This window comes from Chlorocebus sabaeus, chromosome 4 (assembly GCF_047675955.1).
Source record: "Chlorocebus sabaeus isolate Y175 chromosome 4, mChlSab1.0.hap1, whole genome shotgun sequence".
In the NCBI taxonomy this organism is placed as follows: Eukaryota; Metazoa; Chordata; class Mammalia; order Primates; family Cercopithecidae; genus Chlorocebus; species Chlorocebus sabaeus.
In genome coordinates this window covers 86,638,510-86,658,962 of record NC_132907.1, presented here as the reverse complement: position 1 = coordinate 86,658,962, position 20,453 = coordinate 86,638,510, and the positions used below count along the sequence as shown (strand labels likewise).

At 46.2% G+C, this 20,453-nt stretch overlaps 1 protein-coding gene across 1 annotated transcript in view; it reads left to right on the top strand.

Moving 5' to 3' along the window:
- The window catches only part of ADCY2 (adenylate cyclase 2), a 426,522-nt gene extending 407,394 nt beyond the window's left edge, over positions 1-19,128 (top strand). The window contains exons 23-25 of the mRNA XM_007961181.3: positions 7,808-7,922; positions 14,402-14,526; positions 18,636-19,128. Of these exons, the coding sequence (XP_007959372.3) occupies positions 7,808-7,922; positions 14,402-14,526; positions 18,636-18,788 (393 nt within the window). The 3' untranslated portion in view covers positions 18,789-19,128. The remainder of the gene's footprint in view (positions 1-7,807; positions 7,923-14,401; positions 14,527-18,635) is intronic.
- The last annotated feature ends 1,325 nt before the right edge of the window (positions 19,129-20,453 follow it).

The following is a 20,453-nucleotide window of genomic DNA, read 5'->3' as shown; positions in this document are numbered from 1 at the left end:
TTCACCTGATCACATCCACTCCAGCCCTTTGCTCTTGGACAGCCAACTACCAATCCTTTGGCAGGGCCTCGGAGTGGGAGATCTTTCGAGGCACTACCAGGTGAAGACCTGTTCCGCATTCAGTGTCACTCTACAGCCCGTTACTCTACAGCCCAGGGTGCGTGTCTGCCTGTCCTTCCTCACCCGAACTCTGCCTCCATCAGACCCAGTCTCCTGGATCTTCAAGAAAAGTATCCAGGTCTTTTCCTTTCTGCAGCCACACTTTATAGACTAAGAGTTTATATCCACTGCCTTTACCTTTCACCTTCTACTTTCTCTCTACACCTCCACAATCCTGCCTCACCAGTGCCATCAGGAATTCTACTCTCGATGACCAAAAAAAAAAAAACACTTCCAGATTCCAAAATTCCCGTCCAATCACATTCTCTGAGAATTCGTCCTGGGTGACGTCCTGTCTGTGCGTGGCCGTTTTCTTTGCCCAGTAATCCTCCCTTGGCTTTTGAGCCCTTCCATTGTCTAGCCCCAGCTTGTGGTCCCTCTCTGTGGGACACTGTAATATTCTTTCCCCAACTCCTCTTTGTCAGGGACCTCTCCTAAGACTTTATCCATCCCCTCTGCACATTTGATCTCCACCAAAACCTCTATCCACTGTCTTGACCATTGGGCAGACTTGGAGCACTTCCAGCTTCCTATAGACACTCTGCTTTCTAACACTACTGCCATTTTCTTCTTGTCCTCCCCACTTTGGAAACAGAGCACCAATCCTCTGCCCCAGCCCACTGCCCCGACCCATCCCCTACTTCTCCCTACAGTCTCTACACCAGCCCTCAAACACGCATGTGCTTTCGTGCAGACCAACCTGGGTTCTATCCACATCCTCTCCAGGTATGGTGCACCCATGACCTGTAGCAGCACCACCTGTGGTGGTTGTTAGAGTGGTTTCCAGGGACAGCCCCAAGCCTGCTGTGTCTCTGGGGTGGGCTGAGGACCCCCATTTCCACTAGTTCACCCAGGTGATTCTGACGCTCACAAAAGACGCCCTGCCTGATCAAGGAGCCTTTCAGAATCTCACTCATCAGAATGCCAAGGCTCTAACTTTCACAGAAGGCTTTCCTGTGCCCCAACCTGGGGAGCTTTGCCTCACCTGGCTGTCTGGGTCCAGATCGTATTTCCTTTCTTCACTGTTTGCTACCTGTTATTTTCAACTTTCCTGGAAGTGTGTGTATGTTTCTTAGTCACCATCCAGACTATAGCAGGTGCCATGTCTTATGCAGTGGTCTTCAAAGTCCCCAGCAGGGCCTTTAAGTGATCACCTGTGTTTGTTCAAGGAGTGATTGCACCTGTGCCCACTCCATCTCCCAGACAGTGTGTAGCTTCTTTCACTATGTTTTACAATCCTTCCACTTCCAATGCAAACCCTCTGATTTATTTCGCTGACCTTGTTGAACCTTTACTGAATGGCTCCTGAGCCCTCACAACAAGCTTAGGAGGTAAGTAGTAAAACTCTTTGCCCATTTGAAAGTTGGAGAAACTGAGGCATGCCCTAGGGAAAACAAGCATCCATAGAGTAGGGCTCAGACCTGGGCACTCTGGGTGTATCTGTCTGTCCAGAGCTCTGCACGGCAGCCTCTGGTGCTGCCTCCTGTCGTCCTTGGCTCATCTGCCCCTCCACCAGCCCCCACCCTTTCCTGAGCATCCCTGCATCCCTACATTTGTATCTATCCTATTCACTCATCACTGCTCCCAACCCTTTAGCAAATCCCTTCCCAGGAGCCCCGTTCCTCCACCTTCAGCTGCCCCAGCAATGAAACTTGACTTCTTAGTTATCCTTGAATGACTTACTGACTTCGAACCCAGCCACTGTTGTTAACATATGACTGTTTTCAGGGTAGAGTTGAAAGAGCATGACTGTCAAATCAAACTGCTCATTAATTAATATTATAGCTAAGTGTTCTGCACTTCTGTTACCTTATGCATGAAATGGTGATCACACCCGTTGCATGAGGCTGTTGGGAAGACTATATTTAGTATGCAAAATACTTAATCGACTTCATGGGCATAGTAAGGAATAAAAATGCTAACGGTAATAATAATATAGTTGTGGTTGAACCATGTTTTGCATATTGCTACCATTGCTGCCTCAAATAGAACAGAGATAAGGGTTTTAGGACATTGAAATATGATATGTCATCATATCCATGAGGGGAAATTCTCTCAGTACTGTATGTGCTATTTGTGATTACAGCACTTAATTAGATTCTTTACAAGGGCATCCTAGAAATATTCTGAAGTGCAATGAATGTATTCTGAAATGAAAGTTCATTACAATTGATTTGGGGCAAATAACATACCTGATAAATATTCATGCTAATATTAGTTACTTTTATAAGAAATGAATGTCACTTTGACCTTTTGTAACTGGCCCAAAATGGGCTTAAATCTTTGCTTCTCTAGTTATAAACGAAATACTTTCTATTGATTGTCTAGCCAAATCTTTAGTCTGGCAACAAAAGATGTTCAGTTTATAAAATATATAGGGTAACCCAAGGATTAATGTCTTTTTCTTAAATCCAAAAAGAGGCAAATTATCTGGGTAATAGCCTTTTGAAATTTAGCCTTTATTTGTAATTACCTCTGCATGTTCTGTTTGCAGTAACAACATACTCACCCATGGAGAAACAAGTGCATAGAAGTATATCAGCACCTAGTGAGGCAGGGCTTTTGTGCCTGGCTCTGTTTTGCCTCATTTGTACTTTTTAATGAAATGACCCATTCCAATTTTTTGCTTAAGTCAACAATGTGGCTAAACGGTTGCATTACATGTAAGAACTGATTGTTGTTTTTAGAAGAAGCAGGCATTTGTCAAGAAAGGAAATATTAAACTGGAAATGGGCTCTCATTCATTCCCTGAACACACTCCCTGAGGTGCTCTCATTTTCTACTGACCACTGAATCCAAGCCAGGGTGTGAGATAGGCACAGACAATCTGGGAAGATTAGAGGGATCCTGTCAAATGGGCCAGACAGGAAGTTAGGAGTCATTCAGAGACCATCCCTGCCAGTGTCATAGTAGTTAAGGGGTCCATTAAAACTAATAGCCCCAGTTCCCTTCACTGGTAAGAATCAAGAATAGCTTAGGTCTCTGTGGAAATGAAAAGCAAAAAATCCTAAGTCTGTGTATTTTTGTGCAAACACCAAAGCTGTCATGATGTGTCAGAAGAAGAGAGAAATTTCCTTCTGCTTTCATGCTGTTAGCAGGAAACTCAAAACTGAAAGAAAATGAACTGTCCCTCTTCACTATACATACAGAGAATCTCAAAGACACTTAAAAGGTCAGGCAAATTGGTTGTCGTTAAAACTGTACATAAGAGGGAAAAGTACCACACTTAGCCATAAAACAATACTAGTATCTTCCTCCTAGATGGCTGTCATGTCAAGCAGAGTGACAGGTATCTCTACACTATCATGAAGGAACCTCAGACCCAAGACCCAGGGATGCAGGCTGAATGGATTGCTTGTATCCATTCATTCAATCTTAACTGAAACCCAATGAGATAGGGAGTTGGCTGGGTGCAGTGGCTCGTGCCTGTAATTCCAGCACTTTGAGAGGCCAAGGCAGGCAGATCACCTGAGCTCAGGAGTGCGAGACCAACCTGGCCAACATGGTGAAACCCTGTCTGTACTAAAAACACAAAAACTTAACCGGGCATGGTGGGTGCACAACTGTAGTCCCAGCTACTTGGGAGGCTGAGGCAGGAGAGTGGCTTAAGCCTGGGAGGCAGAGGTTGCAGTGAGCCAAGATGGTGCCAGTGCACTCCAGCCTGGGCGACAGAGCAAGACTCCATCTCACAAAAAAAAAAAAAAAAAAAAAAAGGTAGGGCATTATTGTCCCATTTAACAGGTGAGGAAAACTGAGGCCCAGAGAAGTTAAATGATTCTACCAAGGCCGCACAGCTAATGATTGCAGAAACCGGAACTGAACCTATTTTTGCCTGACACAGGCAATATTCCATTAGCAACCTTCTCCCAGGTAAGCTGATTATCACAGCATGCAGTTTTTATGCTCAGCTGGGAGAAGTCTGAGCATAAAAGCTGAGAAGTCTGATGAGATCTCCTAGAAGCCCGTCAGGAGAACAAAATGCTCCTTAGATAACAATCCCCAGTTCCCTTCCAAATCAGATACAGGGGAACTTGAACACCAGAAGTTTTTCAGCATAGAACATAGGCCTAGGCACATAACAAATGCTCAGTGAATATTTATGGAAGGAAGATGGAGAAGAGAGTACAGAAGAGGAAAGTTATGTTTATTTTAGCCTGAAAGATTACCTCGATTATTACCAAACAGACACTTGGGTTATAAAATCGTCTTGGTAAACATGCATTTACTTTAAGCAATGTTCCTTGCTGGTGAAACTTCCAAAGCAACCAGTTTATAAAATGTGTTTCAGGGAACTGAGTAGTCTCTCTCTGTAGCTGGAAGCCCGTTAAATATCTGGGGATATGTAACATAAATTATTCAGATCATAGGAGAAATAACTGCTTCATACTGCCATCAGATATTTATCAAGAGCACACTTATGAAGACTTGTTGAAATGAATTGAGTTCTTCTAGAGACTGAACATAATTTTTTCTAGGGTTTGCTAAGCCCAAATGAGTTATTGATGTTGAATTAAACTTCATTCCCAGAACTCAATCTCTTCTTTTATTACGGAGGTCACTTAAAACCTCCAATTTAAACCATCTGTGTGAAAACAGATTGGGCAATGGTTTCTCAAGGAGTGGAGCTTGTTTGCTGCACCTTGGTTTGGTAAAAAGCAAAATCATTTCTCCCATGGCAAATATGTCCTCCTTACTTGGACAGTTGTAATTTTTACTACACAAGATTTTGCTCGTTGATTTAACAGCTTGTGCTTCCTGTTAAGGAGGAAGATGTTTTCCAACTGACTGCACAAGCCTCCAAATCAGGTTTTCCCCATAAGTCACGAGACAAAAAAATACTAGTGAGCTATGATAGAAAAGACTAACTGTTCTTAAGAAATGACATTCTGAAATTCCACCAAAGTTAGCTGACTGTCAACTTTATGGCTCCAATTTTGTAGTTATATGGTTTTTCTCTCATGACTCTAAGTTGAGAATTTACTGCAATAGTTCCATTTCCCTTGACTTTTTCTGGAATGATATAATTCACCTGAGGATAGGAAGATGTCTTTCTCTCTTGACCAGAGATTTAGTTCTTCTCCATTCATATTTATACTGTTTAGTGCAGTGATTCTCAACTGGGAGCAATTTTATTCCTTCCCCCCGCCTCCCGGAGCATTGTCATTGCCAATGGAGACATTTCTGGTTGTCACAATGAGAGGTGAAGGATGCCCCTGATATACAGTAGGCAGAGGCCAGGGATGGTGTTAAACACGCTGTGACATGCAGGACAGCCCGCAGAATACAGAATAACTCAGTTCAACCCAGTTCAAGTGTCCATGGTGCCAGGGTTGAGAAACCCTGCGTTGGTGCAATCCCCTACATGCTCCTTATTAAACCCTGTGTAGAAGAGATGAATAACCCCTTCTTCATTTTCCTCTCCCCTTCAGCTACCACCTTGGGAGTAGCTTTTCTCTACCTTGCTGTCACCTTGAATAGGTGCTTATGTCTACAGTCACCATCTATCTTCTCACCCATCCCTTCTGAGTCTCTGAGAGTTGGGCTTTCTCTTCACTTTCCATAGAGGATGCTCCCCCAAGGTCAGCAGGTGGCTCCTCTTTATCCTCAGACCTTTCTTCATCTCTGATTTAGCTCCCTTTCAGATCCAACACTCATCTTAGAAGTCACTGCCTAAGGCCCACAACAGCCTGATGTTCCGTTTCTCCTGGCCTTCTCTCAACTGTTTTCCAGTGTGCCTTGCTGGCTCCCCTCCCCTCGACTTGTGGCCTAGCCAAGGGTGTATCCCTAGCTCAACCCTCTACTATCCTATTCTCCGTTCTTCCCATACACCCCCCACCTGCTGTAGTAGGCACATTCATGATCCTTCCTAGGTGCGTGCTCTTCAAATGCACAGCGGTCAGCTTTGACCTTCCGCCAAAGCTTAATGAGTCCCTGTCTGCATTCTTCCCAGCCGTTTCCTCTTGGTGATCCTACTGCCAACCTAAGTATAGTCGTTCAATAAACATTTATTGAGTTCTTCTTCTTTGTCAGGGACTTTATTCTGCTGTGGAGACACAGATTAATAGAGCAAGGTCTCTACCTGGTGAAGCTCACAAACCAATGAGGGATGCCGACTTGAAAAGACACACGGCCCTGGCTTCCGAGCTAACACGGATGTCCATTCGGCCAAGCCGCCTGGGACCAAGCAGGCCTGGGACCGCATGTCAGTGAAACCTCAAAGGCCCAGCAGCTGACCAGGCAGGCTGGCCACACCATTTTGGTGCACAGAATCATTAAGTATTGGGGGAGCAGAAACCTTCAGGACATTTAAATGAATTAAATGAATTCTATGCATATACTAATCATGGAACAAAAACCAGAAACTTTTAAAAGGTGAAATTCAAAATATACATATAGTAAGTGTACAAGTTAATGTTAAATATAAACAGGTAACAGGAATGATAAACAGAAATTCATAGGAAATCTGCAAAGAAATGTTCACTTCTTCCCACTGGGAAATCTTCAGGACTTCTCTCCTTCAGCGCTGTGATTCCCTCATCCTCATGGGATGACACAGCCCTCAAGGACGAGTAAATGAGGGAATTGTTATCCTCCCTATTAGTTTGCTAGGGCTGCCATAACAAAGTACTGCAGACAGGGGGCTTAAACCACAGAAGTTCATTGCCTCCCTGTTCTGGAGACTGGAAACCAAAGATCAAGTCATCAGCAAGGTTGGTCTCTCCTGAGGCCTCTCTTCCTCCCTGTCGGGCCTCTTTCCTTCTTCTCCTTGTGTCTTCACACAGCCTTCCCTTTGTGGGTGACTGGGTCCTGACTGTGTCTTCTTCAAAGCACACTGGTCATATTGGATGAGGGCCCACCCATATAAGCTCATTTTATCTTAATCACCTCTTTAAAGACCCTGTCTCCAAATATGGTCATATCCTGAGAGACTGGGGTTAGGACTTTAACATATGAACTTGGAGGGACACAATTCAGCTTAAAATCCTCCATTTCAAGGCCTAAGAGGGCAAAAGGAGGGGGATGTTCCCAGAGCTAGAGAGAGCTGCACTGCAGAGACAGTAGCTGCCACCCTGGGCCGTAGCCCTTGTCCTCCGTGAAGAAGACTGACCCCTGTGGAAAGCATGCGGTGAGCAGGGAAGAGGAGGAACAAGGCCCCAAGCCTCTTCCGCACTCTCTTTTTCCACAGCTTCTCCCACTGGGCGATCCCCACTGGCAGCCCAAGGACAAGGAGCGGGCACCCCCTAGCGGTCAGGCCACCAGAGCCAGAGCACAGCAGAGAAAGGCAAAGGCCAGCTGTGGAGGGGAAAAGAGGGAAGAAGGCGCCAGCCCCTCCTCAAAGCCAGCTTCCCTTGGTGATTTTTGGACTAATACAGTATAGGTTCCCCCTGGTCAGCCTTAGCCCGCATCATGCTTTTGGCCTGAGGGGGCCTGAGACACGGAAGTCAGTGTCTTCTAGCGCCTCCTGTCTCACCTTGGCCACACAGTGCTTCCTTGAGATGGGATTTGATTCTTACAGAACGTCTGCCGTGCTTTGCAGCATTAGAATTTGCCAGCATTCCTTTCGGCCTAAAGCTCAGGTTTGGGATGAAGGGGAAGTTTCCAGCTGTGATGCTCTAACTTCCGTCCGCCTGTGTGTGTGTGTTCTCAGGAGCCCGAGCGGCAGTACATGCACATTGGCACCATGGTGGAGTTTGCCTTTGCCCTGGTAGCGAAGCTGGATGCCATCAACAAGCACTCCTTCAACGACTTCAAATTGCGAGTAGGTACGTTCTGCAAAGAGGTCTCGGTTTCAGTTGTGGCAAAGATGTGGAATAAAGGGTAAGTCATAGGGGACATTGATGACCCTTTCAGTGTTGGAGTAGAACAATTCCAAATGCATCCCATTACAAGACTGGATGACAGAAGGAAGGACACTTTTGGACAAATTAGAAAAAGCACCCCTTTGATTGGACCTAGGCTGCCGGCACTCAGCCAAGGTCCCGTCCACAAGCACGGCACGCACAGCCTTGAGCTGTCGTGCATTGCTCATTCACTGTGAGACATCCACAGAGAGCAGCTGCATTATTTTATGGGCCGTTGCCAATGAAACTGGGGCCTGCCACTAACGATAAGATTCATCCATATTTCAGAGATGTAAACATGTTTTTTTTTTAAAAAAAAAAAAAAAAAGTAGGTCTTAGAATTGTTGCAATACAGTCCCAGCTTCCTGGGGCCACAAGTTGTAAGACCACCAAATGTGGGGTAGGTTCTGAAACAGTGACAGCTTTTCCGATTGTGTTCAAATCCTAGAGAAAAAAAAAATCCAACTTTCTTTATAATATTGTTTAAAAAAATAACCTTTAGGCCTGGTGCGGTGGCTCATGCCTATAATCTCAGCACTTTCGGAGGCCGAGGTGGGAGGATCACTTGAGTCCAGGAGTTTGAAACCAGGCTGGGCAACATGATGAGACCCCATCTCCACAAAAAATAAATTAGTTGAGCTTGGTGGCGCACGCCTGTAGTCCCAGCTACTTGGAAGGCTGATGCAGGAAGATTTATTGAACCCAGGAGGTTAAGGCTGTAGCAAGCCATAATGGTGCCACTGCAATCCAGCCTGGGAGACGGAGAGAGACCCCGTCACCAAAAAAAAAAGTAACCTTTGCTTGGTTGAAAACAGAGGCTTCCAGATTTCTAAGTTTTTAACAGACTTTAAGTTGATTTTTTTTAGCATGTTTCATTACTTGCCTTTTACAAATTGTTATTTTTTAAAACGTGTGTTTTAAGTCATCAAGTCAACACACAGCTGGGTTGCGATGTGTGCACAGTTACTTGCAACCATTCAGATTTCTAAGAGCTTCTTTGACCATGTTATGGTTTTCTTGGCAACACATTTTGCTTCTTCTGACAGTCAGTTTATATAAGAGCAGTTCAGGCAACAAATTCCATCTGAATGGTTTTTAACACTCTCTTACATACAAATTTCAACTTTAAAAAGAAATCTACATATTTAAAGCCATCTTCTTCTTTTGCTATGGGTATATCCTGAATTTCATTTAAATCCAAAGTATGTTACATCTCTTTCACAAATAAGATGTGTTTCTCTCTGCTTGTACTATTAGTTGTCAGTGTTTACTCATATTTTCCTTTCTTTTTTTTTTTTTTTTGAGACAGTCTTGCTCTGTCACCCAGGCTGGTATGCAGTGGCACGATCTCAGCTTGCTGCAACTTCCACTTCCTGGGTTCAAGCAATTCTCCTGCCTCAATCTCCCAACTATCTGGGATTACAGTCCTGTGCCACCGCACCCAGCTTATGTTTGTATTTTAAGTAGAGATGGGGTTTCACCATGTTGGCCAGGCTGGTCTCTCACTCCTGACCTCAAGTGATCTGTCCACCTCAGCCTCCCAAAATGCCATACTTTTCTTTCTACTTTCTCACTTCTGTGCATCGTAAACCCCTATCGGGGGCGCTACCTTACACAAAGATGAGATGACCACACCAAACGTGGGCATGTCCCTTTGACCCCAGAGACTCTACTGTTTTGACAGCTTGGAAAATGGGCTTCTCAAATTTTGCTACTATGCCTCTTTAAAAAAAAGAAAAAAATGTATTACGTGAGCATATTAGTCAGGGTTATCTAGAGGGACAGAAACAATAGGATAGATGTATATATAATAGGTTAGATGTATATATAATAGGTTAGATGTATACATAAAGGAAAGTTTATTAAGGAGTATTAACTCACACAATCACAAGGCGAGGTCCCACATTAGGCCGTCTGCAAGCTGAGGAGCAAGGAAGCCCGTCCGAGTCCCAAAGCTGAAGAACTTGGAGTCTGGTGCTGGAGGGCAGGAAGCGTCCAGCCCAGGAGAAAGATGTAGGCTGGAAGGCTAGGCCAGTCGAGTCTCTCCACATTCTTCTGCCTGCCTTTTTTTTTTTTTTTTTTTTTTTTTTTTTTTTTCCTGAGATGGAGTCTCGCTCTGTTGCCCAGGCTGGAGTGTGGTGGTGCTATCTCGGTTCACTGCAAACTCGCCTTCCCGGGTTCACACCATTCTCCTGCCTCAGCCTCCTGAGTAGCTGGGACTACAGGTGCCTGCCACCACACCCGGCTAATGTTTTATATTCTTAGTAGAGACGGGATTTCACCATGTCAGCCAGGACTGCCTGCTTTTATTCTGGCCACACTGGCAGCTGATGAGATGGTGCCCACTCAGATTGAGGGTGGGTCTGCCTTTCCCAATTCACTGACTCAAATGTTAATCTCCTTTGCACACTCACAAACACACTCAGGATCAATACTTTGCATCTGTCAATCCAATCAATTTGACATTTAGTATTAACTATCGCAATGGGAGAATGACCTCTTCTATTATCAAACTTACAGAGACCAGAATAATATTGCCCTGCACTGCAGCATGGGACCAGAACGACTATTTGCCCGTCATGTGTACTACATCCAAAGTGCCATTTTCCTGGTCTAGACTTCAGTGATATTGTTCAGATTCACGTGAACTCTTGAATGGACCTCCGTCAAGTGGTGTTGATTGACATTCAATGCCTACTTTACCCTGATTGTCCAATAACTGATAAGCTCTCGACCCTCAACCCCATATATCAGCCTTGTTAGATTTCTAAGGAAGCCTGAACTCAACATTTCATTGGCCTTTGAGTCTCTCTTTCCCCACACCCTCAGTCTCTCCCAGGAGGGGGCTTCCCTGCTCTACCTCCACGCACCACAACATCCAGAGGCAGTTCAGGGATAGCAACGCGGAAGAATAATATTGCCGACAAAAGCGATGGGACAAATGATGAGGTGAATTCTCTCCTAGCATCCTTTTCAGCATATCAGGCTGTAGAATCGGTTGGAACCACAAATCAAGCACACCCCTGCACTAACTAGAGATGGCCCAGTTGCCAGCAATAATCAGTCCAGGCTCTTCCCCACCCCCAGAGCTGCTGACCAAGCAGGGACCAGCAGTGGCCAGAAGAAAAGCTGAACTGTCAGATGCAGTGCTGGAACTGCAGGCCAGTGTCCAGCGGCTGACCGCTGGGTGCTCTGACCTGTGCCAGAGCTGGAATAAATTATTTGAGATGCCTAAACCAGAAGTGTGTTTTCCTGAGTACACCACAACATCAAAGGAGAATTTATTTCTTACCTCTTTTGTACCTGCAAAGGTACTGTTTGGAACAGTATTGGGGCTGTTTCCTGACCTAACTTTCCATTGCAAAGGGGAAGCTTTGGCCGAGTGTGGTGGCTCACTCCTGTAATCCCAGCACTTTGGGATGCCAAGGCGGGTGGATCATGAAGTCAGGAGATTGAGACCATCCTGGCTAACACAGTGAAACCCCGTCTCTACTGAAAAAAAAAAAACAACAACAAAAATTGGTGGCATGGTGGAGGGCGCCTGTAGTCCCAGCTAGTCCGGAGGCTGAGGCAGGAGAATGGCGTGAACCCAGGAGGTGGAACTTAAAGTGAGCCGAGATCGCGCCACCGCACTCCAGCCTGGGCGACAGAGCAAGACTCCATCTCAAAAAAAAAAAAAAAAAATTTTTTTAAATAAATAAATAAATAAGGGAAAGCTTTGCCTAAGATCTACAATCAGCTGTAGCAGACTAAGCAGTTCAGCAGTCAGAAATTAAATCTCCAGAAATACCTTCATCAATCTACAGTCCAACTAATGCAGGAAGGTGGGGGTCCTGGACCCAGGAGAAAATGTAGGGGGAAGAATCAATTAGTGTCAGTATCCCTATTTCTATATCTATGGTCCTCCTTCCCCTGACTCCCAGAACATCCACGGTCTGCGCATTTGCAGTTCATGGGACAAGGAACCATCCTGCCTGTTAAACTGGAGCTGGGGAAGAGCCCCGGCTGTTTCTTGATTAGAGAAGTTGATTAATCTTTTGAAGCTTCAGCTCCTGACAGCAGAAGCCATATCCACCTTCCACACAGGGTCAAAGCTCAGATGTAGACATGGAATTGCCGTGGTTTTATAATTGCAGTTATTAAAAGGGGGAGGTGAGCACAACGTCTGTCACCTCTGTAGTTAGCAGTGGCCCAGGGCACCTGCTCACCTGGGGAAGAAACACTTCCTCAACCTCCACCTCCCAGGCTCAAGAGATCCTCCTGCCTCAGCCTCCTGAGTAGCTGGGACTACAGCCATGCACCTTGTGCCACTACACCTGGCTGATTTATATATGTGTATATATATGTGTGTGTGTGTTTATGTGTGTGTGTGTGTATGTATTTGGTATCTAACGCCTGGATAACCCAGGGTCCAGGAAACCTTGGACAAGAACTGGGCCAGCTGGGCTGAAGAGAGCTGGCTTCAAGCATGGCTCCAGCGACCTGGTGGTTAAGTTTCCTTAGAGAACACAGTGCGTGAGCAGGCTTATGTCACCCGGGACTGACATTCCTCACTCTGATGAATGCTGAGCAGTCAAGCCCAGCTTCAAGGGGGCCAAGAACCCAAGCAGCAAAAACTGACAGGCTTTCCAAGGCTCGCCTGGAGCCTGGAGCCTGGAGCCTGGCTGTGTGTCCCTTCCCCTTCCTGTGGGAGAGCTCGGTTGCTCTCCCGCTGATGGCCGTGGCATTTCCTCCAAGTGGGAGGTGCTCAGGGACCCCCTCAGTCTTCTCTCTTCTACCCTCAACTTTTCCCCTAAGTGCCAGTCATCTTCCCATGAGAACAATTTCCCCAGATTTGTATCCCATCAAAATCTCATTCTCACACATGAGGATTCTTTCTTAATGCTGACATAGATGGGATCCCTTGCCAGCAGCAATGCAGATTTGGGATAGTCCTTTGGAAAGTGGTTTAGAAATGACAGCCATCACCACAAACACGAAAATGTGTTCTTCCTGAATTCAGCAGGCTCGCCAGTGGGGATGCTGTCCAAGGCAGCGAGCCTCAAGGTGGGAGAGGGCCATGTGCCCAGAGCCTGCTGTGGAGTTGGGGGAGTCGGGGCCTCGGGAAAAGACTCCATAGAACCACCCACCTGCCTTTGGGGCCTGTGTCTGCCACCTGCTCCCTGTGTGAGGCCACTCCCTCGGCCTCCTGGCCTGAATGCCCTGAGAATGAGAGGAGCGCACGTATCTGTAAAGCGCTGAGAACAGCACGGGGGAGTGGAAAGTGCCCTGCTGGTGTGGCTGCGGGGGTAGTTGTGCTTGTTCTTTCAGCACAGAATCAGGGCGAACCCTGAAGTCCAACAGTGGCAGAACAGCCAGTGGCATACATCCATGTAGTGCAGCCATTTAAAATAAAAACGTTTGCTTCAAAATCAACATTTACTCTCAAAGTCTTGGGAAATAGTATAGTAATCATCTCTTGCCTGAAACTGTATAGCAACACAGAAAAACCACTGTATTATGTTTAGTTTTGATGTCTTTTTGTTGTTGTTGTTGTTGTTGTTGTGGAGACAGGGTCTCCTACTTTTGCTTAGGCTAGAGTGAAGTGATGCTATCTGAGCTCACTGCAACCTCCACCTCCCAGGCTAAAGGGATCCTCCTGTCTCAGCCTCCTGAGTAGCCGAGACTATAGCCATGTGCCATGCGCCACCATACCTGGCTAATTTATATATATATTTGGTAGAAATGGAATTTCACTATGTTGCCCAGACTGATCTCAAACTCCTGATCTCAGTCCACCTGCCTTAGCCTCCCAAAGTGCTGGGATTACAGGTGCACCTGTAATCCTTTAGTTTTTTAAAGCATATACATTTTATCTTATGCAAAATGATAAATGGTCATATAAACATGAATCAAGGTCTAGAAGATAAAAGAGGACAGATATTTTAACATTTTTGAGTAGGGAAAATAAGAGGAATTATTTTTCTTTGCTTTAGAATTTCATGAGTTGGGCTCATGTTTGTTTAATAATGATGATTCAAGAATGGTCCTATGAAACCATCCTGTTTAGACAGTAGCCATGGCCGGGCATGATGGCTCATTCCTGTAATACCAGCACTTTGGGAGGGCAAGACAGGTGAATCTCCTTAGCTCAGGAGTTTGAGACCAGCCTGGGCAACATGGAAAAACTCTGTCTCTACCAAAAATACAAAAAAATTAGCCAGGTGTGGTGGTGTGTGCCTATAGCCCCAGCTACTTAGGAAGCTGAACCTGGGAGGTGAAGGTTGCAGTTAGCGAAGATTGTTCCACTGCACTCCAGCCTGGGTGACAGAGTAAGACCCCATCTCAAAAACAAAACAAAACAAAACAAAAGACAGTGGCTATAAGATGAATCTTGCTAACTCATCTCTGATGTGGCACAGGTATTAACCATGGACCTGTGATAGCTGGTGTGATTGGAGCTCAGAAGCCACAATATGATATCTGGGGCAACACTGTCAATGTGGCCAGTAGGATGGACAGCACCGGAGTCCTGGACAAAATACAGGTAATGCAGTGTGCGGTCTGCGCTGCCTTCATCAACCATGTCTATTCTCTTGGGATCCATAAATAAGTATAATAAGGATACTAATATATTAAAACAAAGGAAAAAAGTAAACCTTGAAATTTACTTAAATCTTTTGGAGAACAATTTTTGGGGAAATGTCAGTTTCTGCATTGACTGTTAACAACAACAAAATTCTAACAATATAAAGGCTATTGCATTTGTGGAAACAAATGATCCAGCAGCAACCAGCATGATGGCACAACAGCCCTGAGCATTCGGTACGAGAGTGGTGCCCTCTTCCACCTTTATTACTTCTCCTGGTGCCAATACCTTGAACAGGACTTTGCAAGCGAGAGGGATCATGCATCCAAAACCAGACACAACCCCCCACCTTCTCTCAAGCTGAATTGGGATGAGGGGAAGTGGTAGGCTGGGGAGAGGTCGGATGTGAAATAGAAGGTTGATATGAATGGCAGTGCTGAAATCCACCCAAGGGGGAGAAAGGAAGATCTGACAAATGAAAAGCAGTGGTTGGAGAAAACTAAAATTATTTTGTATGACTATTTCCATTGCTCATTAAATCAGTTATAATCCTGGTTAAAGTATGTTACAATAGCACTAATAACATATTTTTTAAAGTATTTTAAAATCACTGAAAAGATAATAGAAAAAAAAGTCTGTTACTAAAGCTGTGCTGAAACTAGTCTAATCTTCTCATGCAACTGCTCAGTTGATGACGCTGAAACTATCCCCCAAGCTACAAAAGAGCAGTGGTTCAGCCCAGGTTGACAGTGACAGAATATTCCGTACCCACGTCCTGTGCTCCTCCCACGCGCTGTGGAGCCTGCTCAGTTGCCCAGCTAGAACAAGAATCGTGGGGCATTTTGGCAGCCTAGTCTAATCATTTCCTGATGGTACCAAGGCTTCCAGGACTTTCTGCATAAACATCGCTAGCCACTTCCGATGCCCAGGGATGCTCCAGCAATCCTGGACAACCCCGGTTCTTCTCTTGGCAGGGAAGAGAGGCCTGCCCCTACCAAGGGCTCACTTTCCCACCTGTGGGCCAGCCCATGTCCCCAACACAACACCCGGAATAGTCCAAAGATTTATGGCAGTTTTTAATATGCTTTCCAACTCCCCAAGAAGCTTTCAAGCACTTGGGCTAAGTATCAAAAGCAATTTAAGTGAGACAGGTCATGGAGAGTGCTCCCTCCTGGAGATCGTAAATCTGCTAGAGGTTGATGTTTGAAATGAGTTTGAGCTCATGTGTGTCTCGAAGAGGATATTGGGCTTCATAAAGCTCCATGTGACTCAGGGCAGGTCAGCCACCTGCAGCGGCTCCATTGCGTCTGATCCCTGGAGGGAAAGAAGACAGGTTTCTGCCTGTCAGTAGGGAGCCATGTTTGTAGACCTGTGTTTGCTCCCTGAGCACAGGAGCTGGAAGGGCTGCATTTGGGTGGGTTTTTAAACCCGAAGGTGTAGCTTGCTTCCTCACTCCAGTAAGCTCTCTTTTCCATTTATGTGCAAAAAATAGTGGTGAGATGCCAGGAAAATCAAAAACGATGCCCAGACCATTAATAAGCTTCTCCTAGGCCTGAGGAACAGGTTCTTTTTATTAAAGGGTATTTAACTCCCAGCATGCTTTCTAGCCTGGAAACCCCGAGAACAGCAGAGCAAGCCTACTCAGCAACCCTGCGGACCTCTTCTAGGCCTGGAGGCATAGAAACCAGCGTGCATCGAGATGGACAGCTTCTTCCTCCCGGTTTCCCATTAATCATGTGGCGCTGATCGGCGGGTGGTCTGGCATGACGAACACCAGTGGATAGTTTTAAAATGCCAGTGACATTAGCGCCAGTAAATACCTCAACAGTTAACCCCCAAAGCACCAAAAGATTGGTTTGTTCTCTAGGTGGAAGGTCACTCGTCCAATAACCGCAGAATTTGCAAACCTGAGTTTCTTGGTTTTCTTCATCTTCTTTCGGTTCTTATCCAATACAGAAAGCACTCGCTGGGTTCCTGCCCTCCTCCCAGGGTTTGGGCCGGACCAGAGCAGCATCTGGCACCTGTGCCTCCCTTTGCTTTCCGCTCTGCTCATCAGGGTCCCGAGGACCCACACGTGGGCCTTGTGCTAGGGGCCGTCCTTCCATGACATTGCAGAAAGGTGGATGATTCTTCCATAGCCAGTCCTTGACATCTGTGCATGGAGGATTCGCCCTGGTTCTGGGCGTCCCTGGATGCTGTCCTGGGCTCTCATGAACACAGCCCCTCATGGTTTCCTTGCACTTCTGCCTCTGCCCCCGCAGCGGCATCTGCCCTCAAGGCCCTTCTCAGTCTCCAAGCCCAAGGAGGCTGGAGCTTTGCTGTTGACACGGCCCCCACCTTTGCACCTGCCCCAGGCCACACCACAACCAAAATTGTGCCATAACACCCCTGTATGCCATCACAACACTGCTGTGTGCCACGACAATGCTGCTGTGTGCCATGACAACGCTGCTGTGTGCCGTAACAATGCTGCCGTGTGCCATGACAACGCTGCTGTGTGCCATAACACTGTTGTGTGCCATAACAACACTGCTATGTGACAGAACAACGGTGCCCTGTGCCATAACAACACTGCTGTGTGCCGTAACAATGCTCCTGTGTGCCACAAAAAACGCTGCTGTGTGCCAGAACAACACTGCTGTGTGCCATAACACTGTTGTGTGCCAGAACAACGGTGCCCTGTGCCATAACAATACTGCGGTGTGCCACAACGATGCTGCTGTGTGCCATAACACTATGTGCCACAACAACACTACTGTGTGCCATAACACTGCTGTGTGGGTTGCAAGCTGCCCAGCCCTGCCACACTCGCCTGGCACAGATTTGTCACTCCAGTGCTGGAGGTGGCCAAGGTCTCACAGGTGCCCTTGTTGCAGCCATGCCAGGTGCCTTCTCAGATGAAGTGGGAGGAGATTGCTCCTTTGTGCCTTTTTCTTATGGTTCCAAAGCAGCATGATCAGGGCTTTCTGTCTGTCCAAACTCAGACACCAGCTAGGGGAGACTGGGTGGAGGAGCAGCTAGCCAACAGAAGGGTCTTCCCCGGCTTCAGACGCTGAGGCCTCGCCCTCAGACCACGCCTGTGTGCCTCACTGGTTCTCTGCTTTTGCAGCTCCTCCACACTCAGGCAGCCCAAGCACAGGCCGGCGTGGGCCCACAGTCCCAGACAGGGTGTCCTAGGGAAGGCGCAGCACACACCAAAGCTGAGAGAGCGCAAGGCTCAGTACGGGACAGTGCATCTCCGCTGAGGAGGAAGCCATGGGAGCCAGCAAGTTCACTGTCATCCGATGGCAGGGCCTGGACATGGTTTGGCAGCTGGGGCCCTCGCCTGTCAGTGCAATGGCAGGAAATAAGTGGTCCTGTCAAGCCGGCAGCCTGCAAGAGGGGCTGCCCTCCTTAGCTCCCCGTTTCAATGCAGTGAAGTGAGGAGACCTTTGAGACTCGACTGGGAGCATCATGCTCGTGCGGACACCGGTGCAAATTCCCACAGTTCTCCCAGTTTTACCCCTTCACTCACAGGCATCAAACCTGACGGACGCAACCCCTTGCGGGAGTTGAGAGTGCTCCTTCTCAGGGTGTTCCTCCCATCGACACTGAAATTGAGTGTTAATGTTTATTATTTCATGAAAGGACATTCATGACAATTTATAAACATCCAGAATCCCACCACTCCAACCTATTTTGGTTTACTCTCTTTTTTCCAGGTCTCTTCAATGTGAATACATAACATCATGTGGTTGAAATCATAGCCTGGATCCAGGCTCAGTCTCTTTTGGTTCGATATTGTCTTATCCACGATAGCATCATCGTAGCACCATAGTTGACTGGAGTTACTTGAATTTTAGGTTGTTTCCAATTTTTCAGTATCCCTGTGCTGAATTAAACAGCATTGTCCTTTACAACCTTTCTTTCTTGTGGATTACTCTCACTGTTCTACTGACTTCTCCGGAGTGGAATTCCTGGGTTGAAGAGCATGGTGCCTTTCTTTGGCTCTTCATCCTTGAGTCAGATGGGTTGTATCAATGTAGGTACTAACTAAGCCCGTTCTCCCGTGTTCCTGTGCCTTCTAGGTTACAGAGGAGACAAGCCTCGTCCTGCAGACCCTCGGATACACGTGCACCTGTCGAGGAATAATCAACGTGAAAGGAAAGGGGGACCTGAAGACGTACTTTGTAAACACAGAAATGTCAAGGTCCCTTTCCCAGAGCAATGTGGCATCCTGAAGAGTCACCTTCATTTTGGCAAGAAGACTGTATTTTCAGGAAGGTATCACACACTTTCTGACTGCAACTTCTGTCCCTTGTTTTTGATGTGCGTGCTCTGTCTGTCCTATGGAGCCTCTGCAGACTCGTTCCCGTGACCCAGTGGCATACCGTTTGGTGTCTGACGTGTGCCCAGATCGTTCTGCCACTTGCACTGTGCTTGCTCCTAAGCAAAAGGGAAAAGGAGCGTGCGTGATAGAAGAAAAGCATTGAGAGAATTAACAAAGAGGAGAGAGGTGAAACACACACACATTCTTAAGGCAATAAAACTAGGGGGTGTATATTATCTTCTGGTGCATGTTCTTTTCTGGAAAATACGGTAGCTCGCCAACCGCATCTGCTCGTCTGATATTCAAACACACAGTATTCGTGAATAAGTTGATTCTGTCCCTCACATGGAGTCTGTGCTCACCCACTGTCTCATTGCCAGTGGTGTCCAAGGGCCCCCGTTGGGACCCACGGTTCTCGTCCCTCTGCTCCATGTGTCTCATGCCAGCAGCACGTTGCCATCCATCACCGGAATTAGTCTTCACAGCCTAGGACCAGTTTTGTACCAAACTCGTCTGATGTTTTGATGCCATTTGTCTTTTGTAAAGTTAATTCATTAAAAGTTTTATGTACTTTGATTTACAGTGCCTGTATCTTTTATTTTCCTGTCTTCTTTCTTCTGTGGTTTGCTTCAGAATTAAAGTTTGTTTTCCATCCGTTCTCCCTTTTGACACAGTTGTTTCGGAAAGAGCTCTCCAGAAGCCAATGTTGAAATGTAATTCAGATTAGGACACAGTGTGTGACGCAGATAATTCGTTACTCAGCTCCCTGGAAAGCAGGCAAGCATGTTGAATGTATCTAGTGGTCTGATTTTAATTTGGGCATCTCTAGAGAATGCTTTCAGGGAAAAATACTTTACTAGTAAAAAGATTCCCTGCGAGCAACAGTGCCCCCTCCGTCCACTATGCTCCTGTCTACAGGAATGTTTTGCTAGACCTAACAGAAATAGACTGCAAAAGAATAATGTGGAACCAGCTATGCAAATCAGTCTCACAATAGCGTGAACTAACTGAGAGAAGTACTAAGTCCCACAGACTGCCTGTTAAGTCTGAGAAGGCTGAAGAAGACACACAGCCAACGTTCATGCATTTTTAAAGACAGAAGACCTTGAAGAATTTGTTCTTGTAAATCCAATGCAAGTTGTTTGGTACTTATAACATAAAGAAATCATACTTTGCCAAATAGTGAAAAGTAGAGCAATCATGTGTAATCTAATGTTTAAAAGCAAAACTGCAAATTGTAGACCAGTTGGTCAAACTTGTTTTCTTTTTATAGCTCGTGGCAGGCATCTGTAAGAGGTAGAGGACCCAGATGATCTCTTAGGAAGCCTTTTATTCGTGGAACTCGAACTTGAAGCACAAGTTCCTGGTTTGATTCCTGGCTCTGATTTTTTACCAGCTGTGTAACTTTGAACACATCTCTTAGTCCCTCTTAGGAGTACTTTCCTTATTGGCAACTCATGGAATCGCTAGTGATTAAACGAGGCAATGACTGTGAGAGAGCCTGGCAGGGCCTGCACATTCACAGCACGGGCACAGCTGCTGTGCCAGGACTGTGACTCATTCCCAGTAAAAGGCA